The sequence below is a fragment of the Brassica napus genome, unplaced genomic scaffold (genome assembly GCF_020379485.1).
Source record: "Brassica napus cultivar Da-Ae unplaced genomic scaffold, Da-Ae ScsIHWf_1271;HRSCAF=1816, whole genome shotgun sequence".
Taxonomy (NCBI): domain Eukaryota; kingdom Viridiplantae; phylum Streptophyta; class Magnoliopsida; order Brassicales; family Brassicaceae; genus Brassica; species Brassica napus.
In genome coordinates, this window is record NW_026014690.1 from 347,531 (window position 1) to 363,456 (window position 15,926).

Genomic DNA, 15,926 nt, shown 5'->3' on the forward strand with positions numbered 1-15,926 from the left:
AAGAAGAACAAGTTCAGGAGCTGAGGAGGAGCACAAGGGTGAAGAGAGATGCTTCCAACTGGGTAAACACGAGAGTGTACTACAATGCCCAGGCTGTGGAGCATCCTTCTCAAGCTATGTGTTCCTTTGCAGAGTTTCCAGACGAGCATATAGCCTTCACAGTAAGCTTGGATGAGAGCTATATTCCAAGGACATATGAAGAAGCTATGGCTTTAAAGGAGTGGAGAGATTCAGTTGCTGATGAGTCCGGAGCCATGATTAAGAATGAAACATGGTATGAGAGTGAGCTGCCTAAAGGGAAGAAGGCAGTGACTAGTAAATGGGTGTTCACAATCAAGTTTCATCCTGATGGAAGAATAGAGAGGCGCAAGTCTAGGTTGGTGGCAAGAGGATTTACTCAGACATATGGTGAGGACTATGTTGAGACCTTTGCTCCTGTGGCTAAACTTCATACTATCAGGATTGTATTATCTTTAGCTGTGAATCTTGAGTGGGATTTGTGGCAAATGGATGTGAAGAATGCATTCCTTCAAGGAGAGTTGGAAGATGAAGTATACATGCATCCACCACCAGGTCTTGAACATCTAGTAAAGAAGGGTAATGTGTTGAGGTTGAGGAAAGCTATCTATGGTCTCAAGCAGTCTCCAAGGGCGTGGTACAACAAGTTGAGTACTACACTGAATGGGAGAGGGTTCAGAAAGTCAGAATTGGATCACACTCTCTTTACCCTAATCACCTCATCTGGTATTGTGGTATTACTTGTGTATGTGGATGATATCATCATCACAGGCAGTGATAAGGAAGGCATCAAGGCTACAAAGGAGTATCTCAAGGCAAGCTTTGAGATTAAAGACTTGGGGGAAATGAAGTATTTTCTTGGGATTGAGATATGCAGATCAAAGGAAGGATTGTTCATGTCTCAAAGGAAGTATGTGATTGATCTATTGAAGGGAGCAGATGCCTATGGAGGAAAGACAGCCAAGATGCCAATGGAGGATGGGTACAAGGTTCCACGTGAGGGGGAGATTGAGGATAGCAAGCCATTCCATGATCCTAAGCTGTATAGGAAGCTAGTGGGGAAGTTGATTTATCTTACCATTACTAGACCTGATGTATGCTTTGCGGTGAATCAAGTCAGTCAACACATGCAAGTTCCTAAGGAGCACCACTGGCGGATGGTGGAAAGGATCTTGATGTATCTGAATGGAACTACTGGTCTTGGAGTATGGATGGGATGTAACAAGAGTACTGAGGTTGTAGGCTACTGTGATGCGGATTGGGCTGGTGATAGAGCAGATAGAAGATCAACCACAGGCTATTGTACATTCATTGGTGGTAACTTGGTCACTTGGAAGAGTAAGAAGCAGAAGGTAGTGTCTTGTTCCAGTGCTGAGGCCGAGTATAGAGCAATGCTGAAGCTTACAAATGAGCTAGTGTGGATAAAAGGGATTTTGAAGCATCTGGAGATTATTCAAGCAACGCCAATGACAATGCATTGTGATAATCAAGCAGCTATCCACATTGCATCTAACTCTGTGTTCCATGAGAGAACAAAGCACATTGAGGTTGATTGTCACAAGGTGAGGCAGATGATGATTCTTGGGGTGATTCTACCTTGTTATACTCGGAGTGAGGATCAGTTAGCAGATGTGTTCACAAAGGCAGCAAGGCAAAAGACAATGGAGTCCATACACATCAGGTTAGGACTCATTGATCTCTCGCCTAAGGGCTAGTCTATACACTCTCCTGATCATGTGATCTCTACTCTTTTTCCTCATTAAGGTTTTGTCCCAATGGGTTTTCCTTAATGAGGTTTTAATGAGGGAGATCTCATGGTCCTTCCAAGCTTGACTTGTTCCACATGGTCAAGCTTGAGGGGGAGTGTTGAGATGAGAGAATAAATGGTTGATATATTGAGAGAGGAAGAGAGTTGGAGTAGACAGTAACTTTGGAGTTTTACTGTGGTAACTTTAGTTTAACCACAGTAACAACTTGGGAAGTTATCTGATGGCATGAGAAGGTAACTTAGTGAAGGGAAGAGAGTAAACTCGACCAAAGAGGATAAGGAAGGATAAGGGAGCCTTTGACAGCCTGTATGATGCTGGAAAGGAGAGGATGCTTTTCTACTAGTGCAAGCATGTGAGAAAGCACAGCCAAGTGATTCAAAAGGAGTTCCAGCCTGTCCTTTGACTACACATGCTTATACATTTCGAAATCCCTTGTTGCTCTCTCTTTATATACTTGTAAACCCTCATCAGTATTAATTAATGGAGTTTTGAGTCTCTCTCTCTAGTCTCTCTCTTGTTCTTAATCTCTAATCTCTTTAATTCTCAGATTAAACTTAATCACTCTTTAAATCACAAAATCTAATAGGATCATCCTAAAGTTACCCAAGTGGAGTTACCGTGAGAGATTAACCTTGTTACAGCCTTATCCTGATCAGTCCGTTGAGGGAAGAAGACCAGCGCGTCTCTAGCTGTTCCAGGCTGTAAAGCAAACAGCATCTTGGTCTTAGATGCCAAGATACCAAAGCGTGTAAGCTCTCCCATTGGATCATTTCAAATGGACGCTCCTCTTCCCCTTTGACTCCACATGCTTATGCTTTCCCTAATGTTTAACCTAGTGTCTCTCTCCCTTACTATATAACTTGTAATCTGATTGATTAATAATATACACGAGTTTATGAGTCTCTCTCTCTCTAGTTCATCATGATAATCTCATACACTTTCTCTTAAACACTCTAATCTCTCTTGAATCTCTCTTAGACTTCTCAATACCTTTCATATTCTCTAAAGTCATATGGTATCAGAGCCAGGTTGGCTGTGGTATTGAGATCGTGTGTTCTTCAGCTTCAGATAAAAGTTCTTTCTTGTGAGATTCTAAACCAAGTCCAAGCAAATCAAGATGGGAGGAAACAAGGTGATTACGGTTCCGATTTCACTCAAGGGTGGGGGAAACTACCTGTTGTGGTCTAGGCTTGTGAAGACAGCCATTGGGAGGCTAGGGTTATGGGGTCACATCACAGATGAAGCTCCAGCACCAGTGGCCAGTGAGGAAGAAGGTGGAAGAGAGCTCGCGGTTGCTGATGGAAAGAAGTGGATTCAAGATGACTTGATGGTGCTATCTGTGCTGCAAGGATCTCTTGAAGAACATCTCTTGGAAGCCTACAGCTACTGTGAGACTCCAAAACACCTGTGGGAGGTACTCCAAAAGACTTTTGGGAACGTTACCAATCTGAACCGTGTGTATGAGATCAAGAAAGCTATCAACACACTGGTACAAGATGGAGAGGAGTTCACCAAGCATTTGGGCAAGTATAGATCCTTGTGGTCTGAGCTTGAATCATTGAGGCTGATACAAGCCTAAGCTATCAAAGGCTGTACGTTCCCAAGCAAGAGAGAGAAGGAGCCGATCTAACACAAGGGTGATCCGGATGGACTGATCTAATCAACCAAGGGATCTGAACTGGAACTGTATGATGGGATGAAGTGCACCACACGAGAGATGGGAGGCTCGTGATACAACACAAGGTTCCTCTAGGCCGTGGAGGTGCTGGTCTCACAAGGCAAAGAGAAGGAGGCGAGTTCTAGCTTGAGAGCTCTAGGGTTTTCTTTAGAAGAAAAGTTTATGATTATTCAAAGTCTGCCCCAAAAGTGGGCTTGCGAAAACATATAAATAGGACTAAGGGAACAGGCTCCACTTAAGTCACGAAAGTACAAATAAGGAAACAAACTATAATGTAAAACATGAAATAAGGTCATGAGGCTTCTTAGCCTTGGATCGAACTTGGCACTTAGGATAAGTGTGAAGCAAGTTGTGGCCTCGTTAAAAACCTTCCCTGGAAAACCCATTTGGGACAAAACCAAGAGTAAGGGAAAAAGAGCACACACAAAGAGCTTGGCCTAGTTGCTAGATTCGTCCAAGAGACTTGCTAGGCAAGTTGATCTTCCATGGTAATGATCATCAGGTTGGTGTGGCATTGCTCCGGGATGAATGGCCACATATCCTCACTTGATGCTTGCTTCTCCTTAACCGGTTCTGCACCCTTTAGTTCATCTTGCTTCAAGCTTGGTTCATCAGCCAGTTTAACCTGTCCAAGATCAGAAGCAAGTATCATGCTCTCATTAAATTTATGTTGAAGTACCTTAGCTCTTTGTCTAGTGATAGCTCCCTTGAATACGGTTGGTACTGGCACTTCTTGGACTGTCTCTGATTTGGTTATGTTGCTGATCATGTCCTGGATATCAGGTTCAGTTAAGTCTGGTTCCGGCTCTGGTTGAATGTCCTCATCATTCCCTCCCTCTTCAAAAGGTTTTGACCTCAAAACTGGTTCATCTGCAAAACAAGGAGATAGATCAGTAACATTGAAAGTAGAAGACACATTCAACTCACCTGGCAGATCAAGACGGTAGGCATTGTTGTTGATCCTCTCAACAACTTGAAATGGGCCGTCCCCTCTTGGCTTCAGCTTGGAACTTCTCTGGTTAGGAAACCTTTCTTGCCGCATGTGTAACCAAACCCACTCCCCTGGTTCAAATACAATGTCCTTGCGGCCCTTGTTGGCATGTTTAGTGTACTGCTCAGTCCTCTTCTCTAAATTCTCTTGAACCTTCTGATGGAGTTCTTTGACATAAGCAGCTTTAGCTTCCCCGGTAAGACTGACAACTTCAGCTGGAGGTAATGGTTTAAGATCCAAAGGGGTTTTCGGGTTGAACCCATAGGCTGCCTCAAAGGGGGACATCTTAGTGGCTGAATGCTGAGCTCGGTTGTATGCAAATTCGATGAATGGAATACAATCAACCCAATTCTTCATGTTCTTCCCAATGGTTGCCCTAAGCAGCGTAGAGAGCGTCCTATTGACAACTTCAGTCTGCCCATCAGTTTGGGGATGGCAAGTAGTAGAGAATAGCAACTTTGTACCCAACTTCTTCCATAGTGTTCTCCAAAAGTGGCTGAGGAACTTGGTGTCTCGGTCAGATACAATAGTCCTTGGCACCCCATGTAAGCGCACCACCTCCTTAAAGAACAGATCAGCAGTTTTGGACGCATCATTCACCTTGGCACAAGGTATGAAGTGTGCCATTTTGGAGAATCTGTCCACGACAACAAAGATTGAATCCTTGTGATGAATTTTTGGTAATCCTAGGACAAAATCCATGGAGATGTCTACCCAAGGAGCTGTAGGAATCGGCAGTGGCATGTAAAGGCCATGAGGCTGGACTCTAGACTTAGCCTTCTTGCAAGTCACACATCTGGCGCAATGAGATTCTACTGATTTCTTAAGATGCGGCCAATAGAAATGTTCCCTGACCACAGCAAGTGTCTTATCTACTCCAAAGTGACCCATGAGCCCTCCTCCGTGAGCCTCTCTAGTGATTAGATCTCTCAAGGAGCATTGAGGAATGCATAATCTCCTGCCCTTGAAAAGAAATCCCTCATGCAAGTAGAACTTTCCTTGTGGTCCTTTGGTGCAACTTGAGTAGATAGCAGCAAGATCCGGATCTTCTCCGTACAAACTTTTGATGAACTCAAATCCCAACACCTTTGCTTCCATGGTGGCAATCAAAGCATATCTCCTGGAGAGGGCATCTGCTACAATGTTCTCCTTGCCCTTCTTATACTTGATAATGTAGGGAAATGTCTCAATAAACTCTAACCAGCGAGCATGCCTCCTTTTGAGATTGGTTTGCCCTCTTAGATGTTTAAGGGTTTCATGGTCAGTGTGTACCACGAATTCTTTAGACAGCAGGTAGTGCTGCCATGTCTCCAAAGCTCTCACCAAGGCATACAACTCTTTATCATAGGTCGGATAATTAAGAGCTGCTCCACCAAGCTTCTCACTGAAGTAAGCCACGGGTTTTCCTTCTTGAATAAGAACTGCCCCTATCCCAATCCCTGATGCATCACATTCTACTTCAAAGGTCTTATTGAAGTCGGGTAAGACCAGTACTGGTGCATGGGTCAGGCGATACTTCAAGGTTTGAAAAGCTTCCTGTTGAGCTTTTTCCCAAATGAACCCAATACTCTTCTTCACCACAGCAGTAAGGGGTGCAGCTATACTACTGAAATCCTTGACAAACCGCCTGTAGAAGCTAGCTAGGCCATGGAAACTTCTAACTTGGCTGATGTTTGTTGGAGTCGGCCACTCTTGAATGGCCTTAACCTTCTCTTCATCAACCTGTAAGCCCTGTGAACTCACAACAAAACCTAGGAAGACAAGTTTATCAGTGCAGAATGTGCACTTCTTGAGGTTTGCATAAAGCCCTTCTTGTCGAAGTGTCTCTAGTACTTGCTCAAGATGTGTCACATGATCAAGTAAACTAGTACTGTAAATTAAAATGTCATCAAAATAAACCACAACAAACTTACTGATGTATGGCCTAAGGATGTGGTTCATGAGACGCATGAAAGTACTAGGAGCATTGCTAAGTCCAAATGGCATCACCAACCATTCATATAGACCTTGCTTTGTTTTAAAAGCTGTCTTCCACTCATCTCCCTCTTTCATTCTTACCTGATGGTATCCACTCTTAAGATCAATCTTGGAGAAGATGGTGGCTCCGCTTAGCTCATCTAACATGTCATCAAGCCGTGGGATGGGGTGTCTATACTTGATGGTGATGTTGTTGATGGCTCGGCAGTCTACACACATTCTCCATGTCCCGTCCTTCTTTGGTACAAGTAAGACAGGCACAGCGCAAGGACTGAGACTCTCCCTCACGTATCCTTTGTCTAATAGGTCCTGTACTTGTCTCTCCAACTCCTTAGTCTCTTCCGGGTTCACCCTATAAGCCGGTTTGTTTGGCAGGGCAGCTCCTGGCACAAAATCTATCTGGTGCTCAATGCCTCGGAGTGGGGGTAAACCGTGCGGAATCTCCTCTGGAAACACATCTTTGAACATGTCAAGAAGCTTAGTAATCTCTGGATGAAGAGTTAACTCATCAGAACCTGCACTCAAAAGCTCCTTAAAGATCATTAGTAGCATTGTGTGTTTGGTAGTAGCAGCCTTTCTTATACAGCTAGAACGGATAAGAAAGTTTGATTTAACAGACTTTTCCTTTTCCTTAACCATTTGCAAATGAATTTCATGAACTTGTGTTGGAGTGAGAGGCGCTAAGCTTATCTTACGCTTATCATGCATGAATGTATACATATTAGTTCTACCATCATGCTTAGTTTCTCTATCCCACTGCCATGGTCTTCCTAGCAATACATGTCCAGCTTGCATAGGGACTACGTCACAAACTACTTCATCTTGATACTTACCAATGCTAAATGGAATGCTCACTTGTTCCTTAATTTTAAGCTCAACCTTATCATCTAACCACCTTAGCCTATATGGATGCGGATGCTTTGTCTTTTCTAAACCAAGTTTTTCTACCATGTAAGCGCTAGCAGCATTGGTACAAGACCCACCATCTATAATAAGGTTACATACCTTGCCTTTTATGGTGCAACGGCTGTGGAATATGTTTTCTCTTTGGATCGTCTCGGCGGGTTGAACTAAGACGCTAAGCACACGTCGGATCATCAAGTTCTCTCCCACATCAGCATATTCAACTTCTCCATACTCTTCTTGAATCTCAGGTACGTCTCCTTCATCACGAGATTCATAGCCATCATCGGTGAGTAGCATAACCCTCTGGTTTGGGCACTCTCTTGCCATGTGCCCTCGGCCTCTACATTTGAAACAGGTGATGTCTCTGGCACGTTGGGGGTTGGTAGTTTTGGCTGGCTCGGTTTTGTTGTCCTTCGTGGGTTCGGTGGTGCGAGGCTTAGGCCGGCTGTCTCCTTCAACCCCTTTTCCTTTGTCCACCGACTTGTTGTAGTTGCTATTGCTTGAATTCCAAGAAACTTGAGACTTGCCCTTGGAGCTCTTCTTCTTGATGTGTTGTTCAGCTTGGATAGCTAGATGGAACAGGTCCTTCATGTCAGCATATACATGTCTCTCCACCTTGCAGCTTAACCTCTCCTGTAAACCATCAAGGAACTGAGCCATGGTAGCTTCCTCATCTTCATTAAGGTCCAAACGATTTCTTAGTTTCTCAAACTCTTCATAGTACTCTTCCACTGACTTGCTGCCTTGCTTGAGTGCCCGCAACTTCCTTTGCAAGTCTCTGTGAAAGTGTTGAGGCACAAACCGTTGCTTCATCGCATCTTTCATGTCTAGCCAAGAGTCTAGTTGCCTCAGGCCGTTCCTTCTCCTATCAGAGCACAATCTATCCCACCAGGAAAGTGCATTGTCCGTGAGCTGAGCTACTGCCAAAGCAACTCTTTTAGGACCAGGGTGGTTATAGTAGGCAAAAATGTGATCCATCCTTTTCTCCCAGTCTAGGTAAGCTTCTGGATCAACCTTTCCCGCATAGCCGGGAGCATTCATCTTGATGTGCTCAGGCCCTTGGTTATAGTTTTGTTGGCGTGGGGCTCTGTGTTGAGGTAGGAGTTCCTCTTCTTCAAATCCTTGGTGCCGGTTTTGCCTGCGTGGAGCTCTGGGTTGAGGTGCAAACCCTTCCTCCTCTTCTTCTTCACCATAGTCATCTGGTTGCAACCCTGCTCTCTGGTTTGGTATTGGACCGTGCTGCTGCCCCGTGTCTTCATCAGTCTGCTGGTTCCGGGTGCTAGTCTCCGGGTTGTCATGGACGGGCACTCCATATCTTCTGTTGTTTGGGTTCAAGAACCTATCAACGTTCCGTACTGGTTGCAAAGGAGGAGGCCTTTGCTCAACTCTAGTCATCCTTTCCCCAAGGTCTTGCCGCATAACCCTCATCTCTTCTCTCAAAGCGTTGAGGACTTGCATCATGGTAGCTTGCTCACTCGCTTCTCCCATGTATGCGGTTGAGTTGTACCTTGCAAGATAAACAAGAGATGCCTTAGCTTTTCAATAGGTAAATAAGAAAGAAAACAAGAAAGAAAAGATACAAATTTCCTTTTTTTTTTTTTTTATAAATTCGAATAGGCAAAAACACTAATAAAAGCTGTAGTAGAATTAGAATTGGAAAGACTTGGAGAAAGTGATCGACCGGGAAGGAAATAATTTGAAAACTCTTTGCAAATATGGAAACCGAATAAACCTGTCGATCAAACAATTGGAAACCAAAATATGCAATCCTAGCAACACGTTTTTATTTTTTTTTTTGACTTTATGAAGATTAAAACTAAGCAGGACAGGATGTAACAATCGGATGCAAGCAAGATGTGAAGAAAACAACTAAGTGCAACAATGAAACGCGATCTCTTTATTTGGTTTATGATTTCATGAAAGCAGAAACAATGGATCACAAATCGGATGCAAATAAAAGAGACAAGGATAGATATAACCTGATGCTGAAGGAACTTCAGCTCTGATACCAGAAATGATACAAGCCTAAGCTATCAAAGGCTGTACGTTCCCAAGCAAGAGAGAGAAGGAGCCGATCTAACACAAGGGTGATCCGGATGGACTGATCTAATCAACCAAGGGATCTGAACTGGAACTGTATGATGGGATGAAGTGCACCACACGAGAGATGGGAGGCTCGTGATACAACACAAGGTTCCTCTAGGCCGTGGAGGTGCTGGTCTCACAAGGCAAAGAGAAGGAGGCGAGTTCTAGCTTGAGAGCTCTAGGGTTTTCTTTAGAAGAAAAGTTTATGATTATTCAAAGTCTGCCCCAAAAGTGGGCTTGCGAAAACATATAAATAGGACTAAGGGAACAGGCTCCACTTAAGTCACGAAAGTACAAATAAGGAAACAAACTATAATGTAAAACATGAAATAAGGTCATGAGGCTTCTTAGCCTTGGATCGAACTTGGCACTTAGGATAAGTGTGAAGCAAGTTGTGGCCTCGTTAAAAACCTTCCCTGGAAAACCCATTTGGGACAAAACCAAGAGTAAGGGAAAAAGAGCACACACAAAGAGCTTGGCCTAGCTGCTAGATTCGTCCAAGAGACTTGCTAGGCAAGTTGATCTTCCATGGTAATGATCATCAGGTTGGTGTGGCATTGCTCCGGGATGAGTGGCCACATATCCTCACTTGATGCTTGCTTCTCCTTAACCGGTTCTGCACCCTTTAGTTCATCTTGCTTCAAGCTTGGTTCATCAGCCAGTTTAACCTGTCCAAGATCAGAAGCAAGTATCATGCTCTCATTAAATTTATGTTGAAGAACCTTAGCTCTTTGTCTAGTGATAGCTCCCTTGAATACGGTTGGTACTGGCACTTCTTGGACTGGCTCTGATTTGGTTATGTTGCTGATCATGTCCTGGATATCAGGTTCAGTTAAGTCTGGTTCCGGCTCTGGTTGAATGTCCTCATCAGAGGCCAAGCACGGCTGATCAAGAGCTACTCATGGAGAGGAGGGAGCAGGATCAGGTGTTTGGATTGCTGTTGACTTTGGATCCTCCGTTCAATGATGTGATCAAACACATGTTGAGGATGCCAAGTCTTCCATCCATGGAGGAAGTGTGTGCGCAGCTCCAGAAGGAGGAAGGATCTCTTGGTCTCTTCGGAAGCAAGGGAGACTTAGCTCTAGCCAACAAGGCTGAGGAAGGAGCGCAAGCTAACCGTGCAGCATACAAGACTGATGAGAGGAAGTATGGTGATGAGAGGAGGTTTGGAGGCAACTGTGATCACTGCAAGAAGCCGGGACACAAGAGGAGCCAGTGCTGGATCCTTCATCCCCATCTCAAGCCGGCCAAGTTCAACAAGGATCGAGAAGCCAGAGCTAACCTGTCTACTGAAGCAAGTGAAGCCGGTCCATCAGGAGCAGGCTCAAGTGCACAAGTGGGTGAAAGCGCAGGCAAGGCAATGGCAACTCACTACACGGCCGCAAAGAGTTTGGAGCATGAAGTGATCCGCAAATCTGACATTGATGCCCTCATCAAAGCTCTTAAGGAGTCTGGTACATTCGGAAACACTCTTGGTTACTCTTATACTGCTCATATGATGCCTAGGAATGAGAATAGGTAAATAGATATCATTGAGAAATTAAAACTGAGAAATGAATCACCTAGAACTCATCTTGCTAGAGGCATAAAACCATTGATTGTTGACTCTGGTGCATCTCATCACATGATTAGTGATGATAGCTTGATCAAAAACATAGAACCTGCTCATGGTCATGTAATGATTGCAAATGGAGATAGAATTCCCATTAAAGGTGTAGGAGACTTAAAGCTATTTGATAAGAACTCTAAAGCATTTTACATGCCTGATTTTACTTCTAATCTCTTATCTGTTAAAAGATGTACCAATGATCTACAATGCAATGTTATTTTTAGTCCTAACAATGTGACATTTCAGGATATTGAGAGCAATAAGTTGATCGGACAAGGAGTAACCAAGGGGGATCTTTATGTACTTGAAGACATTAACCCCATTTCTAGTTGTTTGCTGAGTTCTGTTTTAAGTAAAGGTGCATTATGGCATTCTAGGCTAGGACATCCACATGTTAGAGCCTTAAGCTTAATGTTTCCAGGTGTCATGTTTAAAAATAATGATTGTGAGGCTTGTATTTTGGGAAAACATTGTAAGACTGTCTTTAAAAGATCTACTACTATCTATGATAAGTGTTTTGATCTTGTTCACTCTGATGTATGGACTGCTCCCTGCTTATCTAGAGATAATTACAAGTACTTTGTCACATTTATAGATGAGAAATCTAAATACACCTGGATAACACTCATTAAAACAAAGGATAGGGTTCTTGATGCATTTAAAAACTTCCAATCTTATGTATCTAACCAGTATAATGCCAAGATTAAGATTTTCAGGTCTGATAATGGTGGAGAATATACTGGCAATGCATTCAAGAGTCACCTAGCTCAACATGGGATTCTATATCAGACAAGTTGTCCATACACTCCTCAACAGAACGGTGTAGCTGAGAGAAAGAATAGACACCTAATGGAGGTGGCAAGGTCTATGATGTTTCATACAAGTGTGCCTAAGAGATTCTGGAGTGATGCTGTGATCTCGGCTTGTTATCTAATCAATAGGATACCAACCAAGATCCTGGAAGATCAAGCTCCTTATGAAGTTTTAAACAGAAGCAAACCTGTGCTGGATCACTTAAGAGTCTTTGGATGCGTGTGCTTTGTACTTGTACCCGGGGAGCTAAGGAATAAGCTAGAAGCAAAGAGCACAAGAGCCATGTTCATTGGCTACTCAACGTCACAAAAGGGATACAAATGCTATGATTCAGAAGCCAGGAGAGTTCTTGTGTCTAGAGATGTGAAGTTCTTGGAGGATAAGAGCTTTTATGGAGATAGAAAGTGGGAAGATCTTGAAGATTTGTCTCAACCATCTGATCGAGCTACAAGTCTTAGGCGTGTACTGGAAGGACTTGGAATCAACATGTCCCAGGATCAGCAACCATCAAAGGAGAATGAAGCTGAAGAACCATCACACCATGATCATGAGGGGGGAAATGAGGCTGAGCCTGAAGATCATGAGGATCAAGACTCAGATAGTCATGGTCAAGGTGTGATACAAAGAGAGGAAGAATCCATACAAGAAGATCATGTGGAACCAATTGAACCAAATGAAGTAGAAAGAGAAGCAGTTCAGCCTACGGTGGTGCAGCCTACGGTGGTGGAGGTGGAACAAGCCCCATTAAGGAGAAGCACACGGCTGAAGAGAGATGCTTCCAACTGGGTAAACACGAGAGTGTACTACAATGCTCAAGCTGTGAAGCATCCCTCTCAGGCTGTGTGCTCATTTGCGAGCTACCCAAAGGAACATTGTGCATTCATTACAAGCTTAGATGAGAGCAGTGTACCAAGATCATATGAAGAAGCAATGTTACATGAAGATTGGAAAGAATCAGTGGGTGATGAAGCAAATGCTATGATAAAGAATGACACTTGGTTTGAAAGTGAGTTACCAAGAGGGAAGAAGGCAGTAACAAGCAAGTGGATATTCACTATCAAGTATCTACCTGATGGAACTATTGAGAGGAAGAAGACAAGACTGGTGGCTAGAGGATACACTCAAACATATGGGGAAGACTACATTGATACCTTTGCCCCTGTTGCCAAACTCCATACCATAGGAATTGTACTATCTCTTGCTGTGAATCTTGAGTGGGAGCTTTGGCAGATGGATGTGAAGAATGCCTTTCTTCAAGGAGAGCTAGAGGATGAAGTGTATATGTATCCACCACCGGGTCTAGAGCACCTTGTGAAACCTGGAAATGTATTGAGACTCAAGAAGGCTATCTATGGGCTGAAGCAATCTCCTAGAGCATGGTATAACAAGCTGAGCACTACCTTAAATGGGCGTGGGTTCAAGAAGTCTGAATTGGATCACACTCTCTTCACTCTCACTACACCCTCAGGTATCATCTGTCTACTTGTATATGTTGATGACATTATCATAACAGGTAGTGATAAGGCTGGTATAAAAGCCACAAAGGAGTTTTTGAAATCTGTGTTTGAAATCAAAGACTTAGGAGAAATGAAATACTTCCTTGGAATTGAGTTGTGTAGATCTAAGGAAGGATTGTTCATTTCCCAAAGGAAGTACACACTTGATCTTTTGAAAGATGCAGGTATACAAGGAGATAAGACAGCAAAGATGCCTCTTGAAGATGGATACAAGATTCCACGTGAGGGGGAGATTGAAGATAGCAAGGCCTTTCATGATCCAAAGCTATACAGGAAGCTAGTAGGGAAGCTCATCTACCTCACCATCACAAGACCAGACATTTGCTTTGCTGTGAACCAAGTGAGCCAGCATATGCAAGTTCCAAAGGATCATCACTGGCGCATGGTGGAGAGACTGCTCTTGTATCTGAACGGGACATCAAGCCTTGGAGTTTGGATGGGATGCAACAAGAGTACTGAAGTAGTGGGATATTGTGATGCGGATTGGGCTGGAGATAGAGCAGACAGAAGATCAACCACTGGCTACTGTACATTCATTGGAGGCAACTTGGTGACTTGGAAGAGCAAGAAGCAGAAAGTGGTGTCTTGTTCAAGTGCTGAAGCTGAGTATAGAGCAATGCTGAAGCTTACCAATGAGTTGGTATGGATCAAAGGGATCTTGAAGCATTTGGAGATAGAGCAAGCAACTCCAATGACTATGCATTGTGACAATCAAGCGGCTATACACATTGCAACCAACTCAGTCTTCCATGAGAGAACCAAGCACATTGAAGTTGATTGTCACAAGGTGAGGCAGATGATTGTCTTGGGAGTAATCTTGCCATGCTATACAAGGAGTGAGGATCAGTTAGCTGATGTCTTTACCAAAGCCGCGAGACAGAAGACCATGGAGTCCATTCACATCAGGCTAGGACTCCTGGATCTCACACCAAGTGGCTGAGTCCCCTTAGCCATGAGTTCTTCACTCTTTTTCCCTCATCAAAGTTTTGTCCCAATGGGTTTTCTTTGGTGAGGTTTTTAATGAGGAAGATCTCATGGCCTTTCCAAGCTTAGCTTTGCAAGAGTCTAAGCTTGAGGGGGAGTGTTAAATAAAAGGAGAGAAGAGACATCAAGGTGAAGGCATGAAGGGATGAGAGGATTCTGAATAAGGAATCAGTACATGAGGGATGTCCGTACAAGCCAAGGCCGTACAAGTGAGGCCGTACACTTAGGGAAAGAGGATCATCCTAAAGTTACCCAAGTGGAGTTACCGTGAGAGATTAACCTTGTTACAGCCTTATCCTGATCAGTCCGTTGAGGGAAGAAGACCAGCGCGTCTCTAGCTGTTCCAGGCTGTAAAGCAAACAGCATCTTGGTCTTAGATGCCAAGATACCAAAGCGTGTAAGCTCTCCCATTGGATCATTTCAAATGGACGCTCCTCTTCCCCTTTGACTCCACATGCTTATGCTTTCCCTAATGTTTAACCTAGTGTCTCTCTCCCTTACTATATAACTTGTAATCTGATTGATTAATAATATACACGAGTTTATGAGTCTCTCTCTCTCTAGTTCATCATGATAATCTCATACACTTTCTCTTAAACACTATAATCTCTCTTGAATCTCTCTTAGACTTCTCAATACCTTTCATATTCTCTAAAGTCATAAGAAGCTTGATTTTGATATATAAAGTAATGGAGAATCACTAGGAAGTTGAATAAATCTCATAGGAGTTAGGATGAAGAAGCTATCCCACTTTCAAATCAGGTGATCCCAGTTTTCCTGTTTGGGAATATGACAGCTTCCTTGTCATTCTAATCAAACCAGGATGAATCGCGACGTAAGAAGCTTGATTTTGATACATAAAGTAATGGAGAATCATTAGGAAGTGTTGAACTGAAGAGAAGATGGAGCTTGTACAATAATAGGGCAAGCTCTAGAAGATGTTAAGAAGAGTTCTATGAAGCTTCAGAAGAGATGTGAAGTCAGTACAAAGATAAGATAGTGATCAAGAAGAGTAGTAATCAGTGTTGGGAGATCTTTGGAGGAGTTTGGGAGCTTAAGGGCGAGGCCGGTACGGACGGCCGTACGGATGGTACGGCCTGTACGGACATGATCAACTCAAGACTGATGGACTCGACCATTTGAAGCTATTTGAGGGCTGTACAAATATAGGGCATTGGTGTACGGTTATGGCAAGTCCGTACAGCCAAGGAGAAGCCCTAATATGAATGTGCAAAGTCCGGGATAGTAAGAAGCATCAAATGGAATCAAGAAGATGCTTTGGTGGCAAGAAGATTCAAACAAGAGTTGGCGCCAAGTATGGGAAGTATGGATTGGTTAGAATGGTCCACGACAGGCTGGCTACAGCTGGAAAGGAAGAGCAAGCAAGGTTGTGTATCTGGACAGTTAAGAGGGCAGATACACAAGCTCTCCTCACCATACTTTCCCTCATCCAATCAGGCGCATACAAACAGCTAGTAAAGCACCAAGAGTGATCTGAAGCATCCAATTCAAACCAGAAGATCTCCACCCTTATTACCTTATCTCTTAGCTAGGGTTTTCTAAGTTGTAATGCTAGTAT

At 43.5% G+C, this 15,926-nt stretch overlaps 1 protein-coding gene across 1 annotated transcript; it reads left to right on the top strand.

Moving 5' to 3' along the window:
• Nucleotides 1-3,253: 3,253 nt before the first annotated feature.
• On the top strand, nucleotides 3,254-11,198 carry LOC125596742. Its single transcript, XM_048771789.1, has 2 exons — nucleotides 3,254-3,350; nucleotides 10,298-11,198. The coding sequence occupies exon 2, from the start codon at nucleotides 10,326-10,328 to the stop codon at nucleotides 10,944-10,946; it is 621 nt and encodes a 206-aa protein (XP_048627746.1). The 5' UTR covers nucleotides 3,254-3,350; nucleotides 10,298-10,325; the 3' UTR covers nucleotides 10,947-11,198.
• The last annotated feature ends 4,728 nt before the right edge of the window (nucleotides 11,199-15,926 follow it).